This window comes from Prinia subflava, chromosome 1 (assembly GCF_021018805.1).
Source record: "Prinia subflava isolate CZ2003 ecotype Zambia chromosome 1, Cam_Psub_1.2, whole genome shotgun sequence".
Taxonomy (NCBI): Eukaryota; Metazoa; Chordata; class Aves; order Passeriformes; family Cisticolidae; genus Prinia; species Prinia subflava.
This window is the reverse complement of record NC_086247.1, coordinates 71,577,099-71,604,055: the sequence shown is the minus strand read 5'-3', so window position 1 is coordinate 71,604,055 and position 26,957 is coordinate 71,577,099. Positions and strand designations below refer to the sequence as shown.

The window sequence follows — 26,957 nt, the reverse complement described above, 5'->3', positions numbered from 1 at the left end:
CAGCAAGAAACCATAATAGTTGTACGATTTAGTAAGATACAGCAGCCTGAAATACACAATCCTGTTGACCTTCAATACTTCAAAATCATTCCAGTTTTTATAGCTTTTGTTGTTTGCCATCCCATTTCTATCCACTGCCATTGAGTATACAAATGACAAGGGTTGAAAGTCTATTTTCTGTACAAATAAAATGCACGCTGCTCCATGCCTACTCAGCCGGGGATTTTATTTACCATCTGCTTACTAACCTACCCCCACCTAAGGACTCTACTTCCTTCAGTTTTAACTCAACCCTTCTTCACCTTTCCCTTCAGCCATTCTCCATCCATGCTGCCGGCCAGGAACCAGCTGTTGTCCAGGGCTGTGTGACCAACTTTCACAGCTCCCAGAGAGAAGGAAAACACCAGAGTATCGTGAAAAAACATCTGCTAAAAAACCAAAAGGCACCGCTTTCACCCAAGCCGTTCCTTTGTCTGCGCGCCCAGCTCTCCACACTGCACAAGCAGAGGTGCTCAGCTCTTCTCACATCTCTAAGTGGCTTTGTCCCAACATTTCTGCTGCGTCTGATGCTCAGCCTGAGCATGATGAACAGCCCATGGGCACAGGTCTCATCCCACGGAAACAGCAGGAGGCAGAGGCCAGACACAGTGGTGGAGGGATCTGTCCTGACTTCAGTCCTCTCCCACCCTCCCTGAGACTGCAGCCATCCTGAACAAAGTGGTACATCCAGCCTGACAATCTCACTTTTGATTAAACAGGTTGAAAAAAAGGCCAAACACCACCCAAGAAGGCCCTCATGTAAGATTTGCAACAAAATAGCAAAAGTACAGAAAACTGAAACCTGGCATTTTGCTAAGTAAATCCCATTTAATTTATAAATCCGTAAGATATGTGGTTGCTCAGCATGGTAAATAAAAGAGAATACAAAGTCTGCAAGAGCACAGGAGGCAAAGTTTTGTTCTGCATTTATACATCATGTGAAATCACCACTATGTGACCAAAACCATCAGCTAAATAATGCGTCACAGAAACTGTGCAAATTCTACAGATCCAGAAAGATTTTCCTTTTGTAGCTTTAGGAGCCACATGTCTCCAAAATGTTGTAAAAGGTCATTCCTGGCATGTTCGCATGGCCTGAGAAAAGCAATACTTACTGAAACGTGATTAAAACTAAACAAAGAGAGATGAAGAGAAAAGAAATTTAAGCGTTCCAGAGTACAGATTCTCTTGCTAGCCTCTCTGGAGAAATATGTCCTGTATGGCCACATCATCAATGAGCACAGAACTCTTGGGCTAATCTAGAGGAAATCATAGTATAGAAATAAGTATGACTGACACAATGTAATGTGCATTTATACTGCACTTTTCTGCATTTGGCATCAATCAAGATTTCTTTCCAATCTTCATCTAAACAAGGAAGCATGACCTTCCTCAAGCTTTTTTTTTTTTTTGCACACCAGGCCAACATTTTAATGGAATTTAATATACTAATTAATGCAATTCAGACTACATACTTTCTTTCTCTAGTCAATACCCTGGGTCAGCCAGTAGACCTGGCAGTTTATCTACATCAAACCTAACAAAGACCCAAAACTGTAACTGATATTCTTAAATAAGTTTCTAACTGGTGATAAAATTCAGGTTAGTGCAAAGAAAATAAAAGACATCCATATCTGCCTAACAAGGACTGTAGTCTCCTCCATGCAAAAGCCATTTAAGGCATCAATTTATACTTGTTTGTTCAGGTGTGTAAGTAATATGTGCACATTGTTAGGAACTGGCATTAGATAACATAGGCAGTCATAATGGATAATCAGAGTGTGACATGGGAAAAAATGACTTACTCAAATCTCTGCCTCATTAAATAGCAATAAAATACTTTTTTTGTTTTAATTATTTTTGGAAAACAGAAGTATTCAGACATATGTACATTTAATGTGTTTTATTTAGATGTTCACCTTTACACGACAGGCTTTTGAATCCATTTCCTTCATAACTGTATATTATTTGAAAAAAATATTGGATATTATTGAAAAAAAACTTGCCACAAAGGTTTTTTCCTTTCCTTTTTTTGGGGGGGTGGCAGGGAGGTACAACTGCAAGTGTGCTCAAGGGGAATATAACTGATCTCAAACTGAGCCCTCAGATATCTGAACTTGCAACACCATCACTGTCATAATGATGCCTAAAAATTGTTATCTGTGAAAATTCATCCATATTGAATAAGGCAAGAACTATTTTTATGAAGACGACAGCTGGTTGTAAGGCAAAAAATACAGAGTGGTAACAAAAAATAGATTTAGGAAAGGCTGTCTTCATTAGTAAGTGGGAGAGGAAGCAACTATTGTGGTAAATATGAAAAGGTGCTGCAAACTTGGGAGGAAATTTATGAAAAGAAGAGCTGAAAAATACAAAGGAATTGTGAAGTAACCAAAACAAGCAGAAAATAGTTAAGGACACATGTGCAAACTGATAAATTACAGAGGCCATCTCAAGTTGGGATACTACAACAAAGAAGAAATCTCAAAGCACTAATGTGTAAAGAGACTGTGCAGAGTACAAAATGCAAATTGCTGTGCAACGCCACATGAAGACATGAGACAGGGTGACTGCAGTTACTGAGTCATCACTTCACCTGCCATTTTGGTTCTTGGAAAATGAAGATATTCACAAATATAAGTAAAGTGTTACAGAAATCAGAATATTTGAGAAGCTATTCAGGTTTGACAATTTAAGCAAAGATAATGCCCTTAAAAGTAACATACAGAATTTATATACATATATAAATTAGCTAAAATGCTATGTACAAGAAGCAAATGAGAAAAAAGTAATTTAGAATTTAACATAATTAGGTTATGACTTAACATAGTCAGGTTCTAAACTGTTCAAAGTAAATCTGCCAGAACAATATAATCCAAGAACTTCTGATATTAAATAAAATTGACACTACTGATAAAGGTGTTATTTTACAGCAAGATTATTTTAAGCTCTAAAATCAATATGAAGCTTTGGAGTAGTAACAGAAAAGTACTTTTTCCCAAACTTGCATAACAGCAGATGCTGCACTGCATGAAAACACAGTTTATTTTTTGAAGCCTTGTGAATGCATTTATGTGGAGAGACAAAGGGTGGGGTTTTTCTCCCCCCAATAGACTGAAAAGGCTTTTCCTGTGACCGTGGTCTGGGAGGATTAGCTTTTCTGCAGTACTGAAGCTGGGAGATGTTGTGTCCTTCTCCCTGAGATGGATCTCACAAGTAGTTAGTCGTTCCCTTCTGAAAAGCTGCTCCTTTTGAAACCTGCGTTTTGAAAGTCTTCTTGCCCTTTCTGTTCTCAACCCTTCTCCAAATCAGTCTCATATGTTACCTAAAGAGGAGCCAGAATCATAAAAGATAAATACCTCTAGGATCATCTTTCATTAACACTGAAATGTTTTCTGAGAACTGACCATTTTCTCAGTCCACTTCTTTCTCCTTCCAATTTTTTTAGACCATCTATTGCTGAATTAAACATGAACATCAAATCTATCTCCCAATAAACAAGCAAGCTACACTGCTTCTGTACAAAAAGAAATCACACAGTAAAATAAACCAAAAAAGTCACTAAATGAACATGAACAATCTCTTGAAATCACATCTGTTTTCTAGTTCTCAATGAACTTATAATTTATGATGCATAATTATTTATATAACTTACATTCAATTATACACTTTTCCTAAAAATCTGAGTTTCACCACACTTGAGATCATGCAATAACACCATCCTATGACCTAATTATATTTTTAAACTTAAGATATCTTTAAAAATTAATTTACAAAGATTTCACTAATTATATTTTCTATGAATATATAAAACTGAAACATACATCTCCAACAAGTTGTATTGAGTGAGCCTTACTACATCAAATGTATTTTTTTACTTCTTTATCTCTTACTTTTGTAAAACTCTATAAACTTAGCACCTTGCTTGTCAACAAAGTAATGTATCCTCTTCTTTCAAGTATTAGTTAATTTAAAGTAAGAGATGTTTCCTACTACCTGCATAACTGTAGATTTGCATCCTAACAGGGGAAACAAAAAGGATTTCACAGCCAGCATACTACAAACTGCAGGGATATGGGGAAAAATCATGTTACCTGCTTCCTTGACTAAAAGAGAAGTGATCCTCTGACAATCCAAATGCTCAGATTCATTTATTTAACCCCACAGTTGTACCTAACACTTAATAAAAATCTACAGAAACAGGGAACACCTCCAAACAACTAAATTGAGGTCTTCTTATGCAGTTTTAGGAAACATTTTCACCATCTATTTTATTAATTCTTTGTTCAATAGCTCACTAGCTACATTTTAAAGCACTAGAAACCTGCAAACTGAATCAGATTTGTGACAAAAGGCAAAAGAAATGACCAAAGGTCAGGCTCTATGATGATACACCCTTTCGCCACCCAACTCACAAAAAACAGAACATACAGGATTGTGTGCAATGGCCATGTAAAGGTACAAGCTTTTCCATGGCAGGCAGGTATGCAACGTCTAACAGCTTAAACCAACAGACTAATGCAGTATCATGCCAAAATTTTCCTCCTGGAAGTCAGGCAACCTGTTACATTTCTGAGTAAAAGACAATTCCAATGAATGATATTCGCATGTCTCCCTTAAATTAAACCTGCTAGCAAGAAGTACTGGATAGTTGCTTTAATGATTCTCCATTATACAAGTAATGGTTAACTATATGTGTACTATGTAATTACTAAATGTTTATTTCCTGATGTCAAATCAATTATTAAGCACATAAGAAGCAATATGAAGGGCTTAAATTATTCATTTCCATTTATCACTTGGTCTTTCAACTTCAGCAACATCAGAAGAGTATGATGATATTTAAAATGAGCATTGGCTATTGTCAATGCTCTCTGAATCATTAATATTCTTATTGATAAATGCTATTTCCCATGAGAGAGAAAAATCTTGCCACATTCAGTTTGTGCATATTTATCTGAGTCTTACATTTCTATTCTACATCAATAAGTACATTTGCCTTTGCAAAGGTCATTCACATGATTTGCACAGCAATTGTCACACTGCATGTAAACTATGCAATAATCTTGATGAAAACTACAGTCAGTTCAGCCATTGTACTTGTCCCCTCCAAGATGAAAAACACATTTCAAGAAATGGAGTCAAGTTAAATAAACTATCAGAGAAAAAAGAATTTCATAAGGTTCTTTTGGTAAGTTCCAGGACACATTCAGTCTCTTCTATTTTATATTATATCAAACGTCTCTCATAAATGTTATAATGAATGCCTAAAGAGTTCAGAAATAGACCAAAATTATCATCCCCAGATGTTTTAAATTCTGAGACTACTTCTGCAGAACACCGGAAGGATAAAAGATATTTAGATAGCAAAAAGCTATGAACTTTTAAAATTCAGAAAATGCAGCTCTTCAGCTTTTATAGGAACTTTTGGGACAGGTCAAAGCAAATTCTCATTTAAAACACCTCAGTAGTTTCCAGATGTTCAATGGTCCATAGAAATAAAGAACTAAAAGGATGCTCCTGAATCACTGAAGTCCATTCTCTTTGAATGAAGACACTGAGTGACTCTCAGCTAAGGACAGCATCCCATTGTAAAACCAATTCACTATTTTAATCTTTATTATCCTGGGGATATTAACCACCACAAACCAAGTACTCAAATGGCTATGGGACAAATTTTAATTTTCAGTTTAATTTTCATTACTGGTCAGATGATTTTTATTCTTGTGTGGGTGTAGGCGTTTGTGTCACTAATTCTTTGTCTTCTGTAGCTTCTCCTCAAATCTGATGTCTGCAACCACGGACTATCTGTAGATGGCAGTCACACCACTCTCAGAGTTCTTCTCCTTTGTTGATCTATACCCAAGTCAAGCTCTTCTCACCTCCTCTCGCAAAACTCCTCTTTCTCCTGGTGATCTTTTGAATAAAGGTGACTGGAAGTTTACAAAGTCATCCAGGAAAGGATTCATCTTTAGCGGGATACTCTGCAGTCATAAATGAGTCTTTTCTGGACACTTGTCCAAATGACCCAGTGATCAACTAATGCTTCCTCTCTTAATTCTGCTTGTCCTTGCTTCTTTTTCTACTGATGAACTCAGACTGTAGCTGTAACTTCTGCTGTTAGTCTCCAAATGCAGGCACCTCATATTTCCTATTATTAAATTTCATCTAGCTGCTGTTACTGCAGTCTTCAAGGTCAAGCTTTTCTTCCCCATAACATTGTGATCTTTTGCTGTATTAGGAATCCTTGAACTGGGTCATCAACAAATTTCATTACAGCAGTGACACTCAGTCACCCCTTCACTAGTAAAAAGCACCAATAAAGGGAAACATTCTCCAGAGAGCTCTCTGAGAAATCCAGCCAGAAATCTTCCTCCTGCCTGACGCCCTCTAAATTCACACTACCTGCCACCTCCCCTCACCTACAAGTGCAGTTACCTTAATAATGGTCAGCTTTTTCAGCTCGGCTTCTAGTCTTGCATCTGGCATGAAAACAGATCTTTTTTTCTTTCAAAAATACGTTCCCTATTTAAAACAGAAATCCTTTCTTTTTTCACCAGCTGCTCTCATAATGCACTGCCATGACATAGCAAAGGTTAACAATGGCACATTGGTTCTGCCAGCCAGTATTTCAGGGGTTTGCACGTTATTGTATTACATTAACCTACTGTATTACTGATTTTAATAACTGGCAGATGTGTCTAATAGTTCATCTTTTTCCTGTCTTCTATACAGATATAACCATACCAGACTTGATAAAAACACGTAAATGTCTTGCTGTTAAGCCTGTGACTTTATATATCTATAAAAAAGTATTAAGATAAAAATCATCTGTTCTCTTTCCAAGATTATAACTGAAAATATGGCATATACTGGTGGACTGGGGGGGTTCTTGTTTTTCTATCACACCTATTCCTAAAGCAGAATGTCATCAGCTTGGCAGTATCTTTCCCTTTTATACAACCCTCCTGGTTTTCTTCATGTCCTTTTACAGAGGAATATTCACCTACAACGTACTGAACCATGCTCCTACAAGATTTAGGGTTTTTTTCAGGATACTCATTCCTGAGAGTCTGATTAATCTTGAACTTTAAAAAAAGTCAAGTCTTCCCCACACTCCAGATCCTGGACAAGTGTATAGCACCAATTCATCCTCACTTTCCTGTGCTGCAGGGACTTCACTGATACCTGCTTTGCTTTCCTCAAATATCTAACTATATTTTTTTTATACTGCTTAACCACAAAATATTTTATTGATGGTTTAGGGCAGGGCTGACTTTAGATAAGACAAGGTGTGGAAATCAGACTCAACCTAATTCATGCAAAGACAAGTCTCCCCTTTCTGCAGACCCATTGTTTCACCAAACTGCCTAATACAGGAGCTGATTACCACAACCACAGAAACTTTGTGCAGGCCCTCACCCCTCAGCACACAACAGATATCCCCAGGTGCTAAGACAGTATCAAAAAGAAGAGAATTATAAATCCTAGGACATAAAATTTCGTCCACACTTCTTAAGCCAGACTACTGCAAGGCCTAAATTCTATATCAGCAGATTAGAACAAAACAAAGAAGTACTTTAAATTCAGCTCAAAAAGTAGAATTTAGGATAAAATATTCAAATACATATTCTAAGCACATCACTCTAGATTTTTTTTAAAAAACATAAGTGTCAAATTCCGCTTGAAGTCATTTCTGTGCTGTAACTGAATATAGAGAAGGAGGTACACATCTGGTGCCTGTACTGTGCAAATGTATTTATGATTAAATAGAATTGAATACCAAATCCTGCAATGATAGAATTCATTAGACTAGTATAATGCTGCATAATTACTATTTTTTTTATATCATCCACTGCATGCTTTAAGAGCTCTTTTTACCCACTGATATCAAAGTGCTCTGTCATATTCACATACACCCTGTATGAAAGGCTGAGGAAGTATTGACATGTCAGAGGGTGACAGAGAAAGGCAATGGTTATACAATAACTACACTGTCAGCAAAACAAGAGAAAACTGATTTAAATTCATTCCCAGCATGAAACTCTACAGACAGGTACTGGCTTGACATTTTGAAAGGAAAGGTGCTTCATACAACAGTGAGGAAGAGTTCTAACACAACAAAATCGATCCATCACTCTACCAGCACTCCTTACTCAGCCTGCCTGCCTTGCATTACTGGCCCCCTACCAAGACACCATCCACAGACTTCCTCACGGACCTTGCTAAGTAAGCATCGTCCTTCAGTCTTTCCTCACTGAAAACATCTCCAAATGTTACTGCTCGCACCTTAGACTTGGAAGAAAGTTGCCAGCAGGCAGTGGCTCTCTCTGAGCCTTGGCATGACTACCTTTGCTCTCCTTCCTTCCTACCAACCCAGGTGTCTCATGACTCCTAGCAGGCAGCCCAGTCTCCCTCCTGGCTCATGCAAACTGTAGCACATGAAGGTTTAACAAAGGATACAAGTTCCCCAAAACACTAAGGAAAACCAGGGGTTCCAATGTCACAAAAACTTGGGCTGAGACCAATAAAGGACAGTTGCCATGCTTCTTTACAAAAAATTGTCAGATACCAAAGACTTTTGCCATCATTGTTTCAATTTTTTTCATGTAAAGCCTCCCACTGTCTCCCTAAGGCACGTTCCATCTCCCTCTCAGTGTTCTCACTGCTCTTCATTGTTGACACAGAAGAGCAAGGGAGTTTGGATTAACTAAATAGGTAAGTTAGCTACCAAGGCTGATGGTGCAAATATGCTGGCTGCTCTCCTAGATGGGTTAGGGCTGATGCCCAGGCAGTCCAGTGACAATACCAGCCTTTGGATCAGGCTCAGCAGGCAATTATGGAGCCAGCACAGAGCTGGCAGATTGGTACAAGGGACAAAGTAACTGTCCACAGCCACACTGTCCTCCCCCTTCAAACAGCAGCCAGACACCACCTGATAAGAGCTCTTCCCCAAAGCTGTACCTGCAACCAAAGAAGAGTCAAGGAAATGGAGACTGATAAAAGCAGTCTGCAGGGACGGCAAAGAGATAGCTGAAATCAATAACTATTTGCACTTATTTCACATCAGTCTACAGGTTTCTAACAAAAAAAAAAAAAAAAACAACAAACCAACAATGGCCCTGACCAACCACTTCATTTCCAGCCCTCTCCTAATTGTGAGCTATTTGAACTATGTGCCTGCAGGCTAAGGAAGAACTGCTCTGCATTAAATACATATTGGGTTCCTAACCAAAATAATCTCTCCCAAATAGTATTTTTATTGTAAACAAAAGCCACAAAAGTTCACACCTCAGGTTCCTTAAGACAACAGAGAAAAACTACATTGAGCAAACAGCCAAACAGCACAAGAAAATCATCAAGTCGAAATTCAGAAGACGCAGAGCTGTCCACAAATGGCACAATAACATGCTCTTTCTAGCAAATGTGGTATGCAGAAAATCCATCTTTCAATATTTACTAGTACAATAAGTAATGCCATATTCTTAACAAGCTTAAGATTCAGGGAACATGAAAGTTATGACATTTTTAAACTCTCCTGGACCAGAAGAGAAGTTAGGCTGTAAATTAAAAGTAAATGAAAGTAAACATACATAAGCATGAAGAAAATTAAAATAAAGCACTTGTTTAGTAAGTAACCGTGCATGAACTCTTTCATTTTCATCATTTTCTAATTAGTTAATGTTGACAGAGATATATTTGAAACCTAACTAATTTAAATCTTACATCAGGTCTCCTTTCTTTCGTAAAAAGCATAAAGGAATCAAAAAACACTTTAATATGCCAAGTAAAACAATTTAAATATTAAAAAAATATAAAATTTCAAAAAAAGAACCTGTCAGTGATCACCGTGGAAGAATTTTTCTGATTTGGCTTCACATATAAGAGATAACACCAATTATTGACCCACATATTCTTGACGCAGAGCAAACAAAACACCAGCATCACAGGAACACAAGGCAGTATTTTACTGCTCACAGCTCTTTTTCAAACGTTTGAAAACATCAAACCTTCAACGAGTCTTTTGTGTTAGGTGTCAAATTCCCAGGAAGATTCGCGTATTTCCAGTTTACTCTTAACTGACACTAGGCAAAAGTACTCGTACAAAAGCAGTCCACAAAACGGCACTGCTACTCAAAGGAAAATAAAAAATAAAAATTAAAAAAAAAAAAAAAAAAAAAAAAAAAAAAAAAAAAAAAAAAAAAAAAAAGACGGTTTGGAGAAATGAAGGGTTCTACTACAAGTCACAAGACCTGGGACTCTCAGAGGTGGCCAGGGGCTACTCTGGCACAGCCCCTCTCCCAGCAGGTGCCAAAGACATCTGCAGCCAGGTCTGGGCACTCTGGAAGAGCCCAGCCCGCTCCCAGCTGGAGCCCGCACAGCGCTCGGCGAGGCGGCTCCGTCCCACAGCCTTTCCTCCAAGCAGCTCTCGCACGCAAAGCAAAGCGAAGACTGAACATCAGAGGAGTTGTGTCCTGCCAACCTACAGGAAGGCATTGCCATTTCCCAGAGCTCTACAGTCCTTCCCCCATCACGGGGCCGGACGCATCCCTTGCATGCTGTGGGAATGCCTACATTTTTCCTAAGAGGAGAGCAAGGCAGGACAAATCAGCACAGGCTAAACACGACTCCGGGGCTGAGACGTCAGTATCCCTCTTAGATCTCGTTCAGTCCATGTGCCTTTGAAAATCGTCATCCCAGCTTTCAATTAGCAAAACTAAATTTAGTGTCATTTACAATGAATAAATAATACAGCTAACTAAATATTTGCATCTAAGCTTGAAATATTCTAGCATGACATGTCATAAATGCCAGTGGAAACAAATGAAAAAAGTAAGACCTTGTGAATTACCTAGATGTGATATTACAAAGACATAAGCACTCCCAAGGTGAAATCCATATCTAAGGAAAACTATTTCATGTTCTGATTGTTTTTTATTACACGCAAGTGTGACCTGGTTTGGTTGTTTAAACAATTTAAAAGATATAAAACCTAAACCAAACCTAAACCAAGTAGGAAGTTTCTTAGATAATTAGATAATTAATTTCTTAGATAATCCCAGAACCTTCCAAGAAAATGAAAATATAGTCACCCACAAAAATAAGGGTTCCTAAAGTATTACCAACATGCACTACTAATTGAAATAATTTACATAAAAGAGTTTAAAGGAACTTCTTAAAGTTCAGTATTTGCCCAAGTCTTTGCAATATCTGAATAAAAATTCAGAGAATTTATTTCAAGTCTGTCTCAAGGACCTTGAAGGCAGTCTGGAGAAAGTAATACAATTTAAAGGTTAAATTCATAGAATCAGCATGAAATCTTCAGAAGACATTTATATCTTTAAAAGACTTTTTCCATCCTTTGAAGAGTGATAAAAATATTATATGAGCCATATTCCCATGTACAGTGGTTTGGAGAAAAGAAAATAACGTGACAGAGCTCAGAAGAATCGATCAGACACAGTGCTGGATATTGCACATCATTTATTGATGTTTCAAAAGTGCTGCTATTAGGCTGCAATTATATTTTGCTTTTTCTTCATGACAAAATTTAAAAAATGTGGAGAGTACTTCTCTATTCATCCATTTTTCTGGACAAGCAAGGAGACTGCCAGTCATTTTCCTCATGCATTGCTTGAGAACACCTTGCAGACCACAGCAAGCCTACACTGAGAGCTCAAACATTTTAAACTGGAAAAGATGGTAAAGAGGCTGATGATTGGAATCAAGTATTCACGATTAAAGGGGTTTAAAAATATAAAAGCAAAATCCTTCTAATATTTCCTAATGTATTTTAAGTTTGTACATCTCTGGTATTTATAAAACAGATGGAGGGAGTCTCAGCATGCAACCACTTAGTCACAAAAACATTTTGTGAGACGTCCTGCAAGAATGAATGTGCATGCTTTTGTATAGAATGGTTCTTGGAAATGTACCGAATGGAAGTAAAATTAATAATAATGACAGACTTACCTGGTCCCAGGGACAGATGATTCCTCCAAAACACATAAAGAGATATCCCATGGCAACAAGACATACCCAGACCACCAGAGAAAATATACGAAGCAGCTTCTTAAATACAGGTTCTACGCAGACAAGGATAAATATAGCAAAAAAAATTGCTAGGGCTGTTGGAACAGTTATTAAAAATGCCACGTGGTCTTCAACTTCCTGAAAACAGAAGAAAATGAAAAGGAAGTTAAAAACAAATGTACTTAAAGGGCAGACATCAAAAACATACTCTAAACTTATTGTACATGGAGATGGCAGAAAGACAAGACTGGATATCTAAAGTGAGTTAAATCAAAATAGGATTTTCTGCATGGTAAGAAGCTGTTATGTGGAGCCTTGTAACTACTACTGTAACTATTAACCACAACAGCACAACTCTTCTTTTACTAGTCTGAGTTGCAGCAGGCTGTGGGACCCACTGCCCGTGGCCAACCACCCAACAACTCTACTGCCAGCACACACAGAAGAGAGAGGGGCAAAATGCAGAATGGAAGCTTGCAAGAGCATGAATCTGCAGGAGAAAGGAACCTCCCCTGAAGCCTGGACTGCCCCTGCAGAACCTCTTCTCTGCTCTGCAGACTGAAAAGACCCATCGCATCAGGAGAGGTGCTGGAGCTGAGCCAGGCAGCCCCATCTGCTCTGTAACAGCCAAGGCAACCCTGAGAACGTGATGGGTGACAGCAGCAGGGGCTCTCTTGTGAGAGGTACAGGGGTGTGCCTCTGACACACTCCAGGGAGCTGTGCTGCTTACTGTGGCTCAGAGCAGGGCCGTCACCAAGAGACTCCCAGGCTCACAGAGCCCACTCTTGCCCACTGCTGTAGTTTCACAAGAGCGCACCAGTGACACAGCCAGGAATAGTCTGAGCAATACCAAGATAGATTGCAGAGGGTGATGGCAAGGCACTCTGGAAGGCAAGTAGTTCTTCATCAATCCTCATAAAATTAAAGTTCCCACAGGAACAGAACCTCAGTCCATTCCACTTCTACAAGTTTGATGCCAATACCAGAAAGAGATGCTCTGAGTCTGAAAGAGGACTGCAGGTCATCAGGAAAAGGAAATCCAGCCACTCTAGCCAGTATGTTGGCTTTGGGGGCATGGGCAGTAAACAAGAAATGTGCACCTAGGATCTTGTCACACAGATGTGGTGGGATGGCTCCTACCACAGGAGAATTGGAATGGAAGGATACTGGGTCTCCAGGAAGGAGAGGAGAGGGGACACAAGGAGGGCATGTTTCCCTCTATGTCAGTGACCAGTAAGAATGCATGGAGCATCTCCTGCCAGGTGATGGATGAGTAGCTGAGGGCTTACAGGTTGACTTAAAGGGAGAGCAGAGATAGGCAACATTACAGTGGGAGTCTGCTACAGGTCATCCAACTAGGAAGATTAGAAGATGAGGCCCTCTATAGACAGACAGGAACAACCTCATGTTCACAAGTCCTGGTCCTCATGAGGAACCTCAGCCACCCCAACACCTGTTGAAGGGGCAACACAACAGGGCACAAGCATTCCAGGCAGTTCCTGGAATGCATTGATGATAATTCCCTTCTCCAAGTGATACAGGACAAGTCGGCTGGGGCTTTGAGCAGCCTTTTTTAGTGGAAGGTATGCCTGCTCATGGCACTAGGTGATCTTTAAGGTCCCTTCTAACCCAAAGCATTCTATGATTTAATATTATTTGAAGCAGATTGAGAAAACTGTAAATCACCCTGAGAAATGCAGCTGTCAAAATGCCTCACAAATCAACTACGTCCATAGCTCTATAAAAGCCTTTTTGACAGTGATAGTTGAAAGGTACTACATGCTTTGATTCTGCTTAAAGTATTTATCTGGAAGTACAGACTCTGGATTACATATATACATTTTCTCCTAGCAACTGCTTACTTTGAAATGTACAAACAACGCCCAGGGCAAGGACTAGAATATAACGTGAAGTAAGATTCAGAGTATTCAATATTTAAATTTATATACAGAACTTACTTGGAAGCTATTACACTAACATCTTTAAATTATCTAATGATGGGTGCATTAAAAAAAATAAATATTTGATTTTCTATTGCTGTACATGCTCAAAAGTACGCCTGGTTGAAATACAACAGCACTATATCAAAGTACAGTCACAGGATCTTTAGTCATTCCCCAGCTGTTATGAATTCTAACAGCCTCATTTGCAGCAACAAGGATTCCCAAAAGCAGGCCCCAAATGCTACTGCTGCAACAGTAACCACAGACTTCATGCAGAAAAGCCTCAGATTCATTTTTCATGGTAAAATCTTCAAGAGAATCCGGAACTGCTTATCTGATGATCTGTAAGACATCTAAGAACAAAGAAACATTTATTTTTCCCTTATTTGTAGTTGCTTCCTTAGTGACCAGTTAAATCTTGTTTGTTGATGGGTTTTCAACTTAAATACATAACATTTTATTTACAAGTATCTTAATATAACTTTTTTCCTTTCTTATGCATAAAAGATTTGCTACAATTAAATCAGAACTAAAAATCTACAAATAAATTTGTAAATTTATGAACAATTTACAAATGCCATCAACAGGGTTTGGTTTTTTTTGTTTGTTTATTTGGCTTTTTTTTCCCCCTAATCTGGCAAACTTTACAACGTGATATCTAGAGACATTTGCTGCAAAAACCTGGCCCCCTTCACTGTTCCCATTTCTTCATTTTCCTTGCAGCCCTGCCTGTGTGTGCACTGCAGACTGTGACACCCAGCCGCCCCCAGCTCCAGCCCAGGAGCAGCCACCACACTGGCAGGCTCAATCCAAGGGAAAAACCACAGTATACCTTGCCCTGCCCAGCAAAAGTCAGCTCATCTTCCAACTCCTCTTATTTTTAATTCCCTTTTAAATTTATGAAGTCACACATTTAAGCAATTGTTACTGCAACACTGACAATCACGGTATAAGCAAAGGAAGCGTCAGGAAATTTTAAGTGGTGATGCTAACCCTGAAATGCAAACACTAAGCTTCCAAATATCAAATATACACATGAAGACTTTCAAGTCACACTGAAAACAAAATTATGGCCTTAAATTTAGGCAGAGGAATAAGTGTCTGCAAGAGTACAGATCTGCATAGAGTAAGATCCATGCCATCTTGCATAGTAAGAGCAAAAATATAAAACCTACCTACTAGTAGGAAGAACCACTGATTTATATTATCTGGATGTTGTGATTTTTGATCAATGCCATCTCTGAAACTTGTTTCAGTTAATTGATTTAGTAAGTGGCACAACCAATGTCAGCTCAGTTAACACCAAAAGCTGCTAACTTCAGCCTTTGACTTCTGCATTTCCAGGTGGGATTGCCAAACTCTTCCTGCAAGAGACAGGTGTCATAGGCAACAGGACAACATCAACTTCCTTGTACCATCTGTCCCACAGCCCAAGTCACAGCACCAAAGCAAACAAAAAACTCCTGGAGTAAGCCAAGAGAGTGGAAAACCACATATTTAAATGATGGGAAATTTACATTTCAGTGGTAAGAATCATGCTACAAACATACTAGCAAGAAAATCCAGATGCACTTCAACTAACTGCATGCTTCTCTACATCAGTAAAAAAGTACTAAAACTACTATACTTTCTGGGAGGATTTGGCTTCATAAGAGATCAATATTTAGATGTCTGTTTAGAGCACATGTATGCTCAGGCAGCTACATATATTTATATGTATTCTATAATTAGATCAATCCATCAAAATGTTCCAAATTAACAGCTACTCAATTTCCTTTTTTTATGTGTACACTGATCTCAACACTTAGCTGAACTATTTTGATCACTAAATTTTATTTTTGCTTTCTCTCCTTCTGCGGTTGCCTACTACACACTTTTATATTTTGATTTCAGTGTATGCAAAGAAAAAAAAAATAGATCACACAGTATCAGCTCCTGAGCACAGGTGACCTCCCTAAGCTGACACAGGACAACATCCTTCTGCTGTCACAAGTCGCTTGCACCCCACCATACCCCGAACAAATTTTGAAGTAAATTGAAATTTAGAAAGAGAATAATGTACACATTAGGCAATCTATAAAATAAATAAGAAAATAATACTTTATTATAATTTGTATCCTTTACAGAAAGCCTTAATGTGTACAGGAGGATTTTCACAATCTTGCCCTTAAAATACATGCTAATGTCATCTCAAGAAAAGCAGGCCCTGTAAGGCATAGGTTTATTTTGGAAGCTACTTTGAACAATATTTTCCTATTACTTCAGAGGAACTAAATCTTTATAGAATTGTAGCTTTAAGAGCAGGACATTTAGAACTTGCACCTTCCTGATCAATTTTTGCAATTATCAGTGTGTTTAGCAAGTTGGGTGTTGAAAAATCCTGAAGGTTAGCTGTTCTGTTACTTAAACCACTTCCCAAAGAGGTGGGGGGAAGAAGAAAAGAAAACAAACCCAAATGCTTTGCTTTTTTTTCCACTAGACTCAAAAATTAAAATACACCAGAGGTAATGAATTAAAATATCAGCATGACACTTTTGAACATAATGGCTAAGCCTGCAATAGATGGATCTTACCTGACAGCTGTGTCTCCCTGAGTGTTTTCTATCTTGCTGTCTTTTAATTACTGAAGAAATTAAAAAGTCTACTGTTAGAAATTTGTCCAACCCCCACAAATTCTTCCAAAGTATGATAATCTTGTTATCACCAGTAAAATCTGAAGAGTCACTTTCAATCATCTGTCCAAAACCCGCAGCCTTCTCTCAATCTACATCCTGTTCTTTCCTAGATAATGTGATGTCCCCAGTTTAATTTTAAACAGCAAAGCTGCTGTAGAGCATTTCACTGTTATATATAAAAACATTATCAGATGAAATAATCCATAAAAGTGATCAAATAAGCAGTTAAAATGCCAATTTTAGAATAAAATCGTTTAACATGATCTCTCATTCTTCTGACACTTTTTCTTTATTTTTTTTGTTTAGTGGAATTCAACAGTGGTTTATATATGGAGGACTCCTGCTGGGATCTGAAATATCACATGCTTTGAATTAACTTAAACCATGTTAACTAAACATTAAACTTTTACTAAAATCCCTTTTTGCTGAGATCAATGAAACATATTCAAAATGTAAATATAAAACAAGTGATTAAAGTTCTTCAGACATTGATTTACTTTTTAATTTCATACATCTATTTAATTTTCAGTTTCTTCAGTTTCATGCAGCTATTTTCAAAAATGTTGAGTGTTAGAAGAAATGTTACAAGGCTCAAGGATTACTAGTTTGCTAACCTCTCAATCAAACATCTTCCTTTAACAGAACTGACTGAAAGAGTGTGTTGAGTTGTCTCTGCAGCAAAAACTGCCCATTTTTCCTGTAAAACCTTTCCCAGGACTTGAGACAATGATTTTCAGAAGACATAATCATCCTTCTCTTTGTAAAACTGGACAGCATTTAAAATCTCTAATATCTCAAAAAATATTTATCTACAAAATCTGCAAAAGTCTTCTGGCTCCTTGTGACCCTTCTCCTATGGTTTTATGTTTTGGTGAATTTGCTGACGGCTGACTGCACTGTGTGCCATCTGCTAGACAGCTGGAAAAAAATCTCCATCTTATTAAGAGGTGCCGTGTCCTGCTCCTGGCCAAGTCGCTGTACAGTTTCATCTAGGATTTCATCATTTAGGACAACAACTGAAAAGTTCTTGCCAGCAGTCTCAGGTTTCTTTTCCATCAATTCCATTAGTATCAGTCCATCTCCACTTCAGAAATCATGCAGTGTCTTCAAGGCCACATGCTCTTTCCAATACCACATGATGCTTTCTGAATCCACAACTCAGAAAGACTCCTCTGCCTTTTGTACCCACCATTTAACTTTCATAACATAAAATTTTGCTCATTATTCTTGCTTAGCTGCCTGGTTAGGAGTTTTCTTATGTGCCTTTTTTTTTCTTTTTTTTTAATCTTCCATTGAGTTTTGTGCAGCATATTCAAGGACATTAGCAAAATTAACTGACCTGTATCTTTGAATCAAACTCTCCTGAAGTTTGTGTCAATGAAGCTTTTCATTTCCACTAAGGACCTATGTAATTGCATGCCTGATTTTTTTTTCTCTTTGCTTTTCAGCATTCCCTGTCTAGCTTAGCAGATCAATGATAATAGCATCAGGTCCAAATCCAGTTGTTTCATGATGTCTGTTGTCTTGAGAAATTCAGTTCTGTCCATTAATGAGTCTGATGTGCAGTCTACACTTGCTGCTAGTGCACAGAGATCTGACTCCACATGAGATGCATGCCAGTCCAGCCATTTGCACATCACATGGATCGTGTGGCACTACAGCTGCCCAGCTGCTGTGTGATGTTGTAGGTAACCTTGAGAAGCAGTTCTGCATCCACAGCCACGCTCTACACCATTTTGTATTCATTAGTACATGGGAACACAATTGGAGCAGCAAGATTTCATCCAAAGCCTTCAGATGACATTCTGGCCTCCTGAAGCCTTTCCCCAGCTTGAAAGCCATGAACCATGTGTGCTGTAAACGTGCTCCCCATATGAAAGGTGTGCAGTTTTGCAGCAGTGCAGCACTCCTGTTGCAATCCAAACAAGAACTGTTCTTTGGCGTTACAGACAATGTCCTTGTGAGCACACAGGACCAATAGTGACCATACAGTGACCATACAGTGACCAACCCTGCAGGTCTTGTGAACACCCACATGCCTGAATACCAAGCCAAGCCAGTGGGTATGGTTTTTTAGTAAGTCCACTTACATATAGATATTATTTATGTTCTCAATTGATCAGCAGAAAACCATTGTATCCAGATTTTTCCGAGTTTGCCTGACAGCTATAAATGAACCTCGCCTGCTTCAGTGTTGCAGCAATGATTATCAGGAATACAAAGCTGAAACACACCAGAGATCAGTGACTTCTCTGTTTTAATGCAAAAAAATCAGACCTCACAGGGCATTTGGAAAGGCTCTTTGGAGGTGCCAGGGATGCTGTGCAAATAACAGTAACATACGAAGCTGGAAAAAAACTTCTGGAGGTAGAAATATTTGTTGCTAGTGAAGAAAGCAGAGAACTATCGTAGCATTCCCAGAAATGCTCCCCAAAAAAACCAACTGGCTGTCAAGCAAAGTTCAATAACCAGGTAGGAAAATGTGTTCAAAAGGGAAATAAAAGAAAGCAGGATATTTGGGGAATAGGGATTTTGTCTCTATAAGGCAACTGAGCTTAAGAAAGATAAGAATGAGTTTGCTAGCACGTCCAACATCATAGGAAAACATTCAAATTGAATAGATATAAATGGTATAGATTGATTGTTATAGAACCAGAGTGCATGGTATAAGAGCAGCAGTATTGTCAAGGAGACCCGTGAGTCTCAACTAAATGAAAGGACAGAAGTTGATTAAACTAAGCTGAGAAGATTTCAGCAAAGGAAAGGCAGAACAGTCTCTTTTTAAAATCTGGCAGGGAAATAAGACACCATATGAAAGGATACACTCTTCTCTACAAGCCTAGGAAGCTAGATGGAAGAACTAAAATGCCCATTGTTGAAGCATTATTTACACAACAGTCTTACTGAAAACTTGGTGTAAAAAAGACCATCAGCAGAATAATGAAAACGTAGAAAAAGACTGAAAGCCATACTCTTCTCCAGAGACTGAAGAAAGGCCTGTATCAACAGTCTAAGAGAATTAACAAATAGTATAAAGTGGCTATGAGCCAAAAAAAGGAGACTGAACAGCAAAGCCTCATAAAAATAAATTACTTAGAGGACTGGTTATCATGCAGATATAAGGAAGGCTGTCAAAGAAGAAAACACAGCAGGTCAAGGGATACTTTAGTGACTCCCAGATGGACTTGCTAAGCATCACAACAGCAGATGGAAGCTGAGACCACAGTCTGTGTCTCATGCACTGCTGAAAAACAAAACAAATACACAGACAAAAAACCCCACCCATACAAAAAAAAAAAAAAGGAAAACAATCTTGAGGTCAGTCTGATCTCAAGAAATGGAAAGAACTGGTCCACAAAATATTGCTACTGAGGAGGTTCTTTATAACAATGACAAATCTTGTTAAGCAAACAAATGAAAAACAAAACCTAAACACTGAAATTGAAAGGGGGAGCTATAAGCTTACAGATTAAAATCTTTGTAGGTAGCCTGAAGACACCATAAAACTCAGACGCACAGGGCAAAAGCTAATTCCCCTAAGCAGCTTCAGAAAGACCAAAATACAACCAGAATGCCTCAGCATCCAAGTAAGGAAGCGTCTAAAAATTATCTTCCATAAAGGGAAAAAAAAAAAAAAAAGAAAAACCTGAAAGAGGATTTAAAAAAAGGATTTAATATAAAGACTCCATTAATACAAAGACACAATAATGCAGGCTAAGAAAAGAACTTGCTTGAGAAATTATTTTTAAGAGTATACAAATAATTAGTAAGTTCTTTTTTGAAACATAATCATGAGTTGGTAGCCTGCTAAAGGACTTCCAAACAGATGATGTAGGTATTAAAAAGAACTACTAGAGAAGAACAGCTTGTAGCAGAAAGGGTTTGGTTTGTTTGGTTTTGTTGTTTGGTTTTTTTTATCTGTGTTCAGTGTGGGAACTGAACACAGATAACTGTGGGATTCTCACTCCAATATAATCTATGCATGGGGAATAAATACGAAAGTCTGTCTCAAACTGTAGCATTAGGCATTACAGACAAATGCAGAAACATGAAATGTAAACAAACCAAAATAACCACAAGCAGTCAGGATTCACCAGAAAGGGCCAATAAGACTCAAAGAAGAAAGAGCTAAAACTATAGTAGCATGTAACCTGCACCCAAGAGTTCCACAGTATCCAAAGACAGGCATGTGATGAAATGCCAGTCTCTCCTGGAATCCCTCTCAAAGACTAAAGGAAGTAGCAGCACGTCTGGCATCTACCCTAGGAAAATTTGTTAAAAACAAAGGTACCAAAGTCTTCAGAAATCCTAGGGTATATGTTCAAAATATGCATAAACAGTTCAGAAAAATGCTGAACAGCAATCCAGCAAAGATGAAGGTCAGCTATGAAGAAACACAAAAGGATCTCATAAGAGTCCCTATGGAACAAGAAAATGGCTGATGAATTTCAGCAGAGATGTGAGTGCAGAATGGACCTTGGGCAGAGCAATCCTAACTTTATACACAAGACAACAAGCTCTTGGCTGGCTACTAATACTTAGAGATATTTGGTGTTTATCATAGCTAGACCCATGAAAGCATCACTTAGGTGCTCACCAGCAGTCAAAAACCAACCCAAAATGCAGAACACAGGAAAATAGAATAAAGAAGAGAGAACATCACAATGCCTCCACCTCAATGCATGATGAGCACCATAATTCTGGTTCAATCACCACTTCCAAATGCATGCAAAGGAAGAAAAGTTTTCAAGAACAGTCAAAGCTGCAACACAGTGGCTAGATTCAGGAGTAACATCTGGTTTTAAGATTTCCCTTCTCTGCATGGAGTGAGTACAACTCTCCTTTAATCCAGCTCTTTTGATGTTTAAAGGTAGTGCCCATCTCAGGCCAACAGGAACAACCTCCGCTGGAGCTATCTGCAAGCAAGGATGTGAACTTGCAACCATTCCTACTGTATCATATGCCATGGAATGGAGAACAGACACCTATTCCTGCCAAAAACATAGCTAGCAGAACCAGGATGTATGGACCTGTATATTTTATATTCAAAAATATGCCCTGTGCAAACGCCATGAACTCAGCCTGAACAGTGAGTGGGTTTTTTATACATCCTCATTTCCCATATCAGCAGTTTTTCTCTCTTGGTTTATTTTCCATCGATTTGTGTCCTCTCCTCTTGTTAACCACATGTCAGATAAAATCTGTCAGTGCATACAACAATGTATATAATAAGCTGGCATTCAGAGGGCCCAGGAACAGGGTCTGGGAATATAAGCAGGACTGCCATGCCTTTCAGTCATCCAGCAGCATCTCAACCTTCTCTTAGGCTGGCAATCACCAAAAGCTTTGCTTTAAAACATGTAACAGCACAAGAAAAACAGCATGGTCAAGCCCAATTACTAGTGGCTACAACACTCAGCTGGGTGCACTTCTAAAATTGTCCCACTCAATGGCAGTAGCTGGCAGCCACAGAAGATAAGCCGTGTCCCAGAGAGCGAGGACAGTTAATTACATTCTGCTCCCTGAAGTGTCCCCTTCAGAAGAGGGGGGATACAACAAGCAGAAAAGTGAGCAAACGTCTGTACTTTGATGAAACTAATTATTTCATGCTCCAGAGGTAATTGGAACCTACTCACATCATTTATTATTTTTTAATACACATATAGTGATCAAAATACCTTTCTTGCACACTTTATTCTACATGCATTGTTCTGACTTCCTCAGTTTAGCTTGTTTTTCAGATATTCTCAAAATCCTTCCTCATATTATGGAAACACTTTTAAAGAAATTCTCCAATAAATGCAACTACTATTTATACAAATCACAATACATGGAAGAGAAACTGAGTATAACTCTTAGAAAGAACCTATATTTTGTAGTTAAATATATTCAATCCAAGTCATTGAAAAAGCTCCATCATCTAAACATTATAGATAATACAACACTTTACAAGACTCAAAGGCATGTTTTTCAGATTAGCTGCACTGCAACCTGTATTAAAAGTAAAATTATGGCCTTTCTTGTACACATATAGATTTGTGGAAGTCTGAAATACTCGTTTAGATTTCTGGAAGTCAGAAGTACTCATCTGACTCTTTGAGCTACTTAAACTGACAGTTACATATTTTGGCTGTCACTTTTAAATCAAAGCTAAAAGGTGGCTTTCCCTCACCATTTTCCTCATGACATAATAACTTGAGAATCTGGCTGTAATCAAGAAAGTGTTAAGATGCAACTCACTTAAAAGCAAGAATGACAAAATCTGAACCAGGGAGCACATGAGCTTCAGCACATAAGGAAACTGCTCATTTTAAGGGTCTGTTTAATGAGAAAAAGGTACACTTGAGCTTCTCTCTGTAATGGATCTTTTAAAAATACATTTTGCAAGAATATTCCTAAGATTTAACAAATCAGCATAATAGGATAGCATGAAAAATAGAGTTAATATTGAAAGGTACCAGTGTCATTTTATAATTACTTCTCAAGTGTTTCCTAAGGTTGTGCAGTTACATTCTAAACACCTATTACTACTGTAACAATGTCTTTAAAGTTTACTCCCCTAAGGATACTTTCCACACTCTCATATGTCTCCCAGTTCAACTGACTTCAAACCTAAGAGATTTGTTATTTCATTTTTGATCCCATGATCAGGACCACATTCTGCAGTGGCTATTATTTCTATTACAATAAAATTTCAAATAAAGGTTACAAATATGTTACTTTTAAAATATAACTGGCAAATAACATCTCAGGAGTAAAACTTCAGACTTAATCATAGGAAACAGAGCAGAACAGATTCTGCAAATGCACGCATTTTTGTGCTAGTTGAGGGCTTTTTCATAAGCACTGTTACCCTGTTTCATTAAAACACAGGTAAGAAAATAATAAAAATCAAAGAAAGCAAAACCAATCTGGTAAATTGTTTTATTGTGAAAGAGATGTCACATCATTTGAAGCAACTTTATAAAATCCCACCACCTATCAGTCAGGTTTAAAAACTCCCAGAGCTCAGTGGTGCAGAAAACAATCCCCAGTGAGACCCTATGGCCATTTTCTGAGTTGGCATGCTGGGGAACTCCAGTGGGGTTTACAGGACAAGCTACTGGTGTGGACAACCTCCCCTACCACATCCTAGGTCTCAACCACACTAGACAGTTCTCAGACCACTGTGCTGCTACAAAGGACCATCACAGTACCTGCATCAAGAGAATCCACCCACCTGCCAAGGAATATGAAGCAGATGAAGTGACTCATGAGGAGCAGCTGAGGGAACTGGGGTTGTCTAGACTGGAGAAAAAGTTGTTCAGTGGGGACCTTAACATTTTCTACAATTATCTGAAAGGCATAGCAAGGTGGGTCTTGGTCTCTTTCACCCAATAACAAACAATAGCAAAAGGGAAAATGGCCTCAAATTGCATCAGAGGAGGTTTAATTGCATATTAGGAAAAATCTCTTCACCAAAAGGGTGAACAGGCTACCCAGGGAAATGCTGAAGTCACCACTCCTGGAGATATTTGAAACACATGTAGATGTGTCACTTAGGGACACAGCTTAATGGTGAATGTGGCAGTGCTGGATTAATGACTGGATTTGATGACCTTAAGGGTCCTTTCTAACCTAAATGATTCTATAGGAACAGGAGCACTAGCAAGCAGGTGCTGAGCCAAGTTCAAAGAGCATTTGTTTTCCTAACACGTCTCTCAGAGGAAATAACATGTCCAAGTCCTCAGCCTGAAATCAGTCTTTCTGGAAAACAAGCTGGGGGAATCTAGTCTTCCTAGGATTTTCCTGCCAGACTGACCAAAGTACTAGCAAATTGGAGAAAGAGGTATGGGTATTTTACCTGGAATCAAAGGACAATAATTTTTCCAGTCAGTGAGCAGATCCACTATGCCAGGCATAGCATTTAGGGTCTCTAAAAGGTCCCACTGCACAGAGTTCAGCTGTGAGGAGGCAGGTGGAAAAAAGTAATTTCTAACTACTTTTGCAAACCTTACTGAGTAGCTCTGAGAAACCATCTGGGAAACAGATAGGTAGGCCAGAGCACCTCTCATCCCACTTGGCCTCTGGTGTATGCAACCCAAAGCCATTGCTCCTGCACTCTGGAGCACATGTTCCAGGTAAGAAAACCTTCAAAACTAGAACCATGGATGGTGAAAGAAGAGAATGCTCATACTAACACATCATCACCTGCAGTCATTTCCTCTGCCTCTCCCAGACACAAGCCTGGAACAGGGTCACAGCAGAAACAGCAAGGGGCTTTTATATCATATATGCACCACTAAGAACAAGAGTTCTGTTTAGAGAAAAGATAAAGAAAATGTTTCTATACAGGTTGGTGAAACAAACAGCTGGGAGAGTAAACGTAGATACAGCCTCATGCTCTTGTGTACAGATGGTGCAATTGGCCCTTCAATTGTCAGCATCACCTGAATAAGGTTCAGTGTCTCAAGGTTGCTTATCAAAGATATAAAAAGAAAAGATATGGAAAAGAAAATGCATGGAGCTGTTTTGGGGTTTAGGTTTTTTCATCATGTTTGATGCTCAAAGAAAAAAAAAGTCAGGGGAAAAAAGAGTAAAACTGTGCCAATTCACTTATTTTTGGATCTAGATCCCCCAAAATGGAAGTTTAATCTGTTTGCATCTTCTCATCACCACAGATGAATATGGCTTGAGCTGATTCAATTCTTTTTTAAATATGCAGAAGTTACAATGGCAGCACATAATTATTTGGGATCACAGCTTGGCTGTGACTGGGGAGGTAGGCACAGAAACAAACACTTCAGGTATTCAGCTGCACTTTGTTCCCATGATGCCAGCACACCCAGCTGCTCAAGAGATTTGCAGAACCCATCAATCTGTGTGAAGTGTCCATCAGTTTGGAGTCATGCATGGAGCAGCCTGGAAGACTCCAGTGACCACCACTGTTATAACAAGTTTTCTTAATCGCAGTGTAAACGCAGGGACTATGACCTCTCGTTAAGGTCCTTAATCTAGAAGAGCTCTTGAAGGCTCAAAGAAACATAGTCACCATTTTGTAGGACTTTTAAGATCCTCACAAATGGGTTGGATATATCTGTCCACAACAAGGAACATGAAACCAATTTATAAAAAAGTAAGGAAGATAAGCAGGCAGGTATTCACAGCTCCACGGCAGATCCACTATGAAGTTGCCAGTACAGGATTTCTAAATCCACGTACCTGGCTTGAGGCTGATAAAGACAGCAGACAATCGGAGCCCAGTCCATCACCTGTCTTATTCCCACTGCACATCAGTAAACAATAGCTCTAGTCATATGTTATTTATCATTTCTGTCAGCTGCAGTAATGATTAGCAGTTGTGGATCCACCATTTTGAATCACATTTTGTGGCATTAAGTTTTCTATTGCCAAGGTATTAATAAAACTTTAATTTAGTAAGATTACAATTAAAGGCTAAGCATTTTTCCAATATACCCATAGTTTTATCCAATTCTTATTCAGAATTTAGGTTGTTCAATATGTAAGATGAAAGAGGCATGGAAAGTGAGGTTGCCACCAGCACCTCATTAACTTGATGGCTCTGTTTCCAGGCTTGTTAGGGACTGGCAAATGAGACAAGCTCTTAGCAGCAATAAAAGTAACCACAGATGTACTGCGGGTGTCATTAGCAAATGAAAGAAGCAGCAGCCCAGACTGAGGTAGCACTGAGGACTGAAACCAGACAGAAAGGCAGGCAATGCCTGCTTCAGACAGGAAGATACAGCAACCTTCCCTGCCTGACTAAAGGGGTAATACTGCCTTAAAAACGTCACTCTCACAGAACATCAGAAGGAACATCTGGCAGGGACAGCAATACTCTAAGACTGTATCAAGTAACCAGCAAATATAGCTAGAAGAATATATTGCTATATGCTGTTTGGAGACAAGAAAAAGAGAATTAGAAACATGGGATTTCCTCATGGAACATTTTAATAAGGGACTTGAAAGCAGAACTGTACAGTCAGTTATAACTGGGATTGTGGAAAGGCATTCTAAATACACTGATGTTTATTTTGAATTCCTTCTCATGTTGGTAGTAGCAATAGTATGGCAGAAATAGTTTAAGGAGAGGTAGGACATCTCCTGAGCACAACGACCATAGCATCAAGCATGCAAAAAAACTCTGCTTGTCCTTCAATCAGTGAGGATTTTCTTACTTCATTACCTTTGCTGTGATTTAATTTTCTTCTTGGGGGAATGAACATATCGGAGTTTGAAAACACTATAACAGATGCTTTGGCTTACT

At 38.6% G+C, this 26,957-nt stretch overlaps 1 protein-coding gene across 1 annotated transcript in view; it reads right to left on the bottom strand.

The window, feature by feature from the left end:
* The window catches only part of ADCY2 (adenylate cyclase 2), a 210,226-nt gene that overhangs the window by 177,805 nt on the left and 5,464 nt on the right, over positions 1-26,957 (bottom strand). The window contains exon 2 of the mRNA XM_063399668.1: positions 12,013-12,210. Coding sequence (XP_063255738.1) covers positions 12,013-12,210 — 198 coding nt within the window. The remainder of the gene's footprint in view (positions 1-12,012; positions 12,211-26,957) is intronic.